This window comes from Microtus ochrogaster, linkage group LG1, assembly GCF_000317375.1.
Source record: "Microtus ochrogaster isolate Prairie Vole_2 linkage group LG1, MicOch1.0, whole genome shotgun sequence".
Classification (NCBI taxonomy): domain Eukaryota; kingdom Metazoa; phylum Chordata; class Mammalia; order Rodentia; family Cricetidae; genus Microtus; species Microtus ochrogaster.
Window position 1 is genome coordinate 29,231,396 of NC_022027.1, and position 7,792 is coordinate 29,239,187.

The window sequence follows — 7,792 nt, forward strand, 5'->3', positions numbered from 1 at the left end:
CCCTCCCCTCCCCTCTCTTCTCCCTTACCTTTTCCCTCTCCCCTCCCCTCCTTCTCTCCTCTCCCTTTTTCTCATCTCCAAGCAGTGCTAGAGACCAAACCCAGGCCACACTGGGTAACCATTTCTTATTCAGTAGATAATAATAAACCACCAATACTGGCGCCTTCGGATGCTTTTTTTCTTGTTAGTTATTATTATTACAGTGTATTCTCCATGTGAAGAGGATGCCTGATATCGGCCACAAATTCATTTCAAAGCAGTTATTTGAATTTGATTTACTGCTTGTTCACTCATTCACTTACTCATTTGGCAAGCGTTCATGGACTGCCTCTTGCTGTGCTTGGTGCCAGAGGTACACGGTGAAGCTGGACAAGATTTCTGCTCCTCCCCACTTTGCGTTCTAAATAAGGATGGTGTTCAGGCAAACAAATGAAGAAAGACTCGGGCTGGAGGCCAGGTGGCATTTTAAGAAGCAAGACTGTGTGGTATGGAGAGCTAGAGTCTGGGTGGCTACGGAAACTTCTCTGGCATTTGGGATGAGACTTGAAAGTTGATAAAGAGCCAGTTAGATGTGATTCAGCCATGACTCAGCTGAAGGGAAGGTGTGTAAAGAACTGACAGAAAGCCAGCGTAGCGTGTCTGAGATGCATCAGAAGGACCTGCAGGCTGAGGTGTTGTGGAGCTGAGGATCACAGTTGGAGAGGCTGGGGACGGCCTCATCACACAGGGCTTCACCAACCACAGTGAGATATCTGTGAAGGATCAAGAAATATAAGGTGTGAACATGGTTGTTGTACTAAAAAAAAATTTATAGGCAGCTTTTCCAGCACTCCAAGAAAGAGAATTGTTGAGTGGAGAATTACAGAGAAGGGGAAAGATTTAGAGTGTGTGTGTGCACGCACACACACTCACACACGCGCACACACACACACTCACATTTGATGGCTCTATCTATGTAGCTTGCCCATCCTGGAACTCACAGAGACACTCCTGCCTCTGCCAAGTGCTGGGATTGCAGGTTCTTATCCTGAGGGTGTTGATTACTCTTCTCATTGCTGGGAGAAAGGATTCGTTTCAGCTCACAGGTTCAGGGCATGGGAGGCATAGTGGCTAGGGTTCTCTATGTTGTGGCAGGAGCTTGCCTGGTGACCTGCTACATCTGGGTTCCTCAGGGGACGTAAACCCTTAAGCCCTGCCCTTTCAACTCTTCACCTGCCAGTGAGGCTGCATGCCCAAAATGTCCCACAACTTGCTCAAACAGCACCACTGGCTGGGGTTCAAGTGTCTGAGCACATGAGTCTCGTGGGGACACTTGGCATTTAAGCCAAAACATTAAGATGGTTTTTAGTTGTTTGTTTAAAGATTTATCTTATTTTTAATTATGTGATGTGTGCGTCCCTGCATGCAAATATGTGCAGTTGGGTACCAGTGCCTTTTCAGACCAGAGAGAGAATCCCTGGGCAGTTGTGAGCCAAAGGATGTGGGTGCTAGGACTTGAAGTCAGGTCCTCTGCAAGAGCAGTACACATTTTTAACTGCTGAGCCATCTCTCCATCCTAAGGGGTTTTTAAAAAAAATCAATTTTCTTGCATTTCTTCACATTGTTACTCCATCCTATGATAGAATCCTAGACAATATCATTGTGTCTGTGTTTTTAATTCCAGCTAAATCACTTACAGCTTACTTCAACATTTTTGAAACAGTCATCTTTTTGAGATTCATTCACACGGAACTGTGTAGGCCAATTTCAATATGGTTCTCTTGTATGCATATAACTTCATTTGTTTATGATTTTTCCTATGGGGGATTAATTTATCTGGAGTAGGTAGTGTTCTATTTTATGTAACAACACATTTATTCTTTTTCTTGTATAGATAGCTAGATGGCTTCTTTTCTGAACTACCAAGTTTAAGCTAGAAATTCACAGCTTTACTTTGGAAGAACCATAGGATAAATGTTTTATTTTTATGAATTAGATTTGGGGGAAATGCTTGTGGGATTTCCTTTGCTGCAATGTGAACTTTGATCAGGGAGAGGTAGAGAGGGCTGGGACCCCCAAACTTCCGTTGTCCATAGTTATTCAAAGTTATCACTTCCACCATTGCTCAGGCACCAGCAAATGTGGTCTCCGCTGCCATCTGGCCTTTTCGGTTTGGCTATGACAACGAGGGATGGTCGAATCTAGAGAGGTCCGCTCAGCTGCTCACGCAGACGGGTGAGTCTTTCTGGAATTGGCTCCAGGTTTTGAGAAACCACTGTTGATCCTTTTATTTTTGCCAGGTTGCCAAGGCTTAGGATTGCTGTGTGTGCGCTAAGTTCCTGGAGAGGCTTGGCTTTGTGGCCAGCTCAGGTCTGCACTTCTGCTCCACGCCTGTCTCGTGGAGCAATTAACTCGTTGATCTGGAACAGCCTGTCCTACTGAGTACCTGCAGGAGACTCAGCTCACACTCTTGTTAGAGATGTTCCTGCTGGTGTCTCTCACCACCCGAGGACCAGGAAACGATTTGAGATCACAGGCAGAAAGAGTTTAATGTAAAGCGGTGAAAATTGTTTCCAGGGCCTGGAGAGGCAGCTCAGTGGTTAGAAGCACTGACTGCTCTTCTAGAGGACCCAGCTTCAATTTCCAGCACCCACATGGCCATCTCATAACTGTTTGCAACTTCAGCTGCAGGAGATCCGACGTCCTCAGACAGGTGTGCATGCAGGCAAAATGCCGGAGCACACAAAAGAAATTTTAAAAAATGCTTTCAAAAAGCCCCAAGGTCAATCTTATTTGCCTCTGTGCCCTTGAGGAATTTTCTTGTTGTGAAGCACCCCAAAGTGCGTGGGGATTTGGGTCTTAGGTCAGCGACACGGAGTGTGTAGCATGACAAAGAGTTGAATGGGTCTGGTTATCTCTCATGCTAAGCCCAGCTCCCAAGAAGTGTGTGAGTGCCTTCGTGAGCACAAGGCTGTTAGTCTTGTTTAGAAGGCTCAGGCACTCCATGTCAGAGTCTAAGAAAAGCAAGCAAACTCATTTTTATACCAATACTGTGGAGCTGTTAGCCTTGAACTAAAATACCATCCTGGGGTTGAAGATGTAGCCCAGTGGGTAGAGTGCTCGCCTACTGTACACAAAGCCCTGGGTTCAATTCCCACCACTGCCTAAACTAGACATGGTGGTTCATACCTGTAACCTCAGCACTCTGAAGGTGGAGGCGGGAGGACAGAAATTTAAGGTCATCCTCAGCTACATTAAGAGGTTAGCCTGACCTATGAAGACTCTTTCTCAAAAAACATAATGTGCACTAGTCTGTTGTTTCTGAACAGAAGCTTGGAATTTATGAAAGCCATGAAGATTACTTGTGCTTCTGGAAAAAGTGTCAAGAATATTTTTTTTTTTAAATATGGAAAAGTCATACTCCCTTCTTTTTTAAGATGCCCCATGCTTTAATTAAATTCTAAGAATCCAGCACGGGTTCGAGTCATACTCCTCTAATGACTCAGAAGGAATTATGTGCTTGGGGCTTTATGGTTGCAGGCGAGAGTCAAGACTAACGCTCTGTAGGGTGTGGTGGTCTGCATCCATAATCCCGGCGCTTGAAAGGTAGGAGGATCATGAGTTCAAAACCAGCCCCAACTGCCAAATGAGCCCTTGCCTTCACACAACAAAACAATAGCAAAGCCCTTGCAGTTTTTTGCTTTTTCCTGTTGCCGCTGCCTCACTGTCTGCTTCACTGTCTGCTTCCGCCCCCTTCCCCAAGCAGGTGCGGACTTTATTACCATTTTGGAGAGCGATGCTTCTAAGCCCTTTATGGGGAACAACGACCTAACCATGTGGCTGGGGGAGAAGCTGGGCTTCTATACGGACTTTGGGCCAAGCACCAGAGATCACACTTGGGGGTGAGTGGACCTTGGGGATTAATGTGGCTTGGGATGGGAAGCTGAGACTGTCCTGTGGCTGCCGCACTGTGATGCATCTGGGAGGGCGATGCTGACACTACACATTGTCGTGAATGTTCATAGTGGCTTCCTGGGGCTGGAGGGGAGTCCCAGTGACAGGCCTGTCTGATATTCTCAGGTAGCTTAGACTCTAGTGCAGACAGCCAGAACACATTGGCCTTCCACATCAGCTTCTTCACGCCTGGATTCCAACAACAGGAAATTGAAAATATTTGAGGAATTCTAGAATGTTCCGAAGAGTGGGGCTAGAGAGATGGCTCCCAGTTTAAGAGCACTCGCTGCACAATCATCGGGACCTCAGTTCAGATCCCAGCATACATGTAGCTAACTGGGCATCTCTGCAAGTACCAGGACTCCAGGCCAGAGGGATCTGCCTCCCTCTTTTGGCCACTCAGACAGGGGCACCCACACACATATATGTGCATGAGCGCGCGCGCGCGCGCACACACACACACACACACACACACACACACACACTGAAAAGATAATAAAGCCTTCGAAAAGCAGAGAGTTCCCCCAAAAAGTATGCCTTGCATTTGCTACTCATTAAGTATTACATTTAATATGTGGGAATGAATGTATGTGTAGGCATTAAATTACATGCTATAAACAATCTAGAGATGGTTGGACACACTCAGGAAGACATGAAGAGATTGTATGTAAGTAAGACATGATTTTACGTAAGACAATCATTTGACATTTCTGTGTTTGTGGACATCATGGAGCCAGCCCTCTGCGGACACTGAGGGACAGCTATAAACAGTTTCACAAAGAAATCAACAACCATCTGAGATCCTGCTATGTACTACATATGAAGGAAACCAGCTCCTGAGAGAGAGTGGGTGGGCGGGTAGGGGCCGTGGGATGTTACAGTAACAACAAGTAACAGTAACAACCGCAAGACAGGCTAACTCGGAAGAGGCAATGAACTATCAAGCTAGCTTCCACAGATGTCTGCCACTTTCCTGCTCCGAGTGCCTCTCAGTGGATGCCAGTCACGTGCCATGACTTTTTAGTGCATTTCCTTTATCTCATCTCATGATAGGCTGCTCTGTTTTCATTCTCCTACAGGATTATGGCGCTGTCCCGGTACCCAATTGTGAGATCGGAGCATCACCTTCTTCCGTCGCCAGAGGGCGAGATTGCACCAGCCATAACTCTGACTGTTAACGTCTCCAACAAACTGGTGGACTTCGTGGTGACGCATTTTGGGAATCATGAGTGGGTTTCTTTGGCTTACTTAATATTGTAGAAATGATAGGCATTATTAAAATATTACCTTGAATTTTTTATGTAACATTCTGACTTTCTCCTCCTTTAAAGAAACATGTTAGATTATTTTCTCCTTGTTGCTGGTTGTAATGCATTTGAGATGCAGACAGTCTGAAAGGGTTGGCCGTGCAAGACACAACTCCCGCTGTGTAGTAGCTCTCCATACACGTGTGACTGTGTTTAGTCCTCGAGCTGTGTAGGCGAAGGGCCACAGTAGCCTCATTTTACATATGAAGACGTGAGGTGGACGGAGGTTAGGTGATGTGACAGTCAGGGTCACAGAACAGAAAGATGTTAGAACCAAGTCAGAGGTCACAAGTACTTGGAAGTGCACGTTAAATCAGAGTGCAGGAAAAAAGACACCCCTGTCCTTACAGGGTTATCAGCACAAACAGCCGCGCTGTTGGGAGCTGAGGGCTCTAAGTGACATTCCTTTCTTTTCTCGTGTTTTCAGAAACAGCTGACAGGCAACGCTGCTATCCACACACGCTCACTCCGCTAGGTCCTGTCTTCCAGCCTCCTTCAGTAGGATTGCTCCGCACTCTCAGCTCCTGGTGATCGCCCCACATCTTGCTCGGCCCCTCTAACACACATCAGCTATCTTTCCGTGGAAATGCTGCTGGGTGGTAATGGCAGCAGCACAGGCCTGTAGTCCTAGCACTCATGAGGCAAAGACAGGTAGATTTCTGAGTTTGAGGCCAGCCTGGTCTACAGAGTGAGTTCCAGGACAACCAGGGCTACACAGAGAAACCCTGTCTTGGGTGGGGATGGGGTGGGGGAGAAGGAAGGAACAAAGGAAGGAAGGAACAAAGGAATGGATGGATGGACTTGTTTACTTACAGATTTGTTCCTTGCTCCTATCTGTGACTATACATGGAAAAAAAAATATATATTTCATTTCATATACATATTTCCCAATGTCCTTTGCCTTCTATTTTCTGGGCAGATTTAGCCAATGAGAGGTACAAGTTAGGAAGACAAGAAAGGGAAGAAGCCAGGATATTCTCACCATTCTCTGTGCTTTTTCTGTTGTCTCTGGCGACAGCCGAGTTGCCTCTGTGGCTGCAGTTCCTTCCTGGATGGCCCCAGCTCCATCATGGAAGACCCTTTCTGACTGACTCTGTGTGTCACCTCTGCCTGTCCCTCCTCTGCTGCAGAGCTAGTGATAGGGTCTCATTGCTGTCAGCCTCTGATTGCATCACTGGTCCCTGACTGGCTTCTCGTCACTTGAGGAACCAGTTTCCTATATTAAATTCACGTTGTTTGAAACTCCTGGGGTGCCTCTATTTTCCTGGTAGGTCAAACAAATATCGTTTTTCTCTGAAACAGTAGATCCCTCAAAAGCTTAGTGTGCTTGCCTCCTTATCTGTTTCGTGCCTACAGTAATTGGTATATTAATAGCAAGATGCTCAGCCAGTTATTTGGGCAAGAGAGCAGAGGAGACATTCAGAAAGTCAAAGTAACAGTGTCAGGGGTCTGGAGAGGTGGCCCTGAGTTTAAGAGCACTGGCCCTTCTTCCAGAGGTCCTGAGTTCAATTTCCAGCAACCACATGGTGGCTCATAACCATCTATAATGAGATCTGGTGTCCTCTTCTGGCCTGCAGGCAGTCATACAGGTAGAATGCTATATACATAATAAATAAATAAATCTTTTTTTTAAAAAAGTAGCAGCGTGAGTTACACAAGCCTGGGCTGTTCTGTGAAGGTTACAACTCTCCCTGAGTTCAAGGTCAGCCTGGTCTAAGGAGCAAGTTCCAGGAAGGTCAGAGTTACAGAAAGAAGCCCTGTCTCAAAACCAACAAAACAAAACAACCAAAAAGAACAAACAACCAAAAAAAATCCACAATGCCAACTTGTGGCGGTTATTAGTTTTTTAGCAGTGATCCTGTCGACCAGGTCTCACTCACCACCACCCTTTCCTCTTTCGCTTGTGTATTGACTCGTAATTGCAGTGCTGGAGAGTAAGCTCAGAGCCTGCGTGCATGCGAGGAAAATGCTCTTCCTCCATGAGCTGCATCTTCACCCTGCTGTGACTTACCAATAGCGAAGAAAACCTGAACCCATTCTGTATTTGGCCTAGCTTAAGGATTTGTTTGATCTGTGTGCCAGCTCCTGTGAGTGGGGACATACACAAAAGTGTGAGTGTCCGAGGAAGCCAGAAGAGGGTGACACATGTCTTGACTCTGAAGTCAGAGGCAGTTGGGAGCTGGCTGATGTGGATGGTGGGAACCAAATCCCATGCCTCTGCAGGAACAGCAGGTCCTCCTAAGTGCTAGGCCATCTCGTCAGCCCCAGCAGAGAGGTCTAAATCCACTTGACTCAGTGGTTTCTGAAGAAAGGTTTTTCCTTAGTCAATAGTGTGTCAAGCCTAGTTTGAAGTGCTGATCTATCTACGTCCTGTTCATTGTAAAAATTCAGACCTTTTCCCAACACAGATTTCTCTGCTGTTGTAACTTGTTTAAGGATATTGGGGGGTGGGGGTGGATTTGGCTACCTGCTTTTTTAAAAAATTGTTTTACACATATAATGAAGAGGCTCATTTTTTCATGTTTTCCTTCTTTTCTTTTCTTTCTTTCTTT

At 46.1% G+C, this 7,792-nt stretch overlaps 1 protein-coding gene across 1 annotated transcript in view; it reads left to right on the forward strand.

Annotated features, from left to right (window-relative positions):
- Cwh43 (cell wall biogenesis 43 C-terminal homolog) overlaps window positions 1-7,792 on the forward strand; it is a 46,598-nt gene that overhangs the window by 21,147 nt on the left and 17,659 nt on the right. Inside the window, exons 11-13 of the mRNA XM_026785247.1 lie at window positions 2,109-2,214; window positions 3,746-3,881; window positions 5,013-5,162. Of these exons, the coding sequence (XP_026641048.1) occupies window positions 2,109-2,214; window positions 3,746-3,881; window positions 5,013-5,162 (392 nt within the window). The remainder of the gene's footprint in view (window positions 1-2,108; window positions 2,215-3,745; window positions 3,882-5,012; window positions 5,163-7,792) is intronic.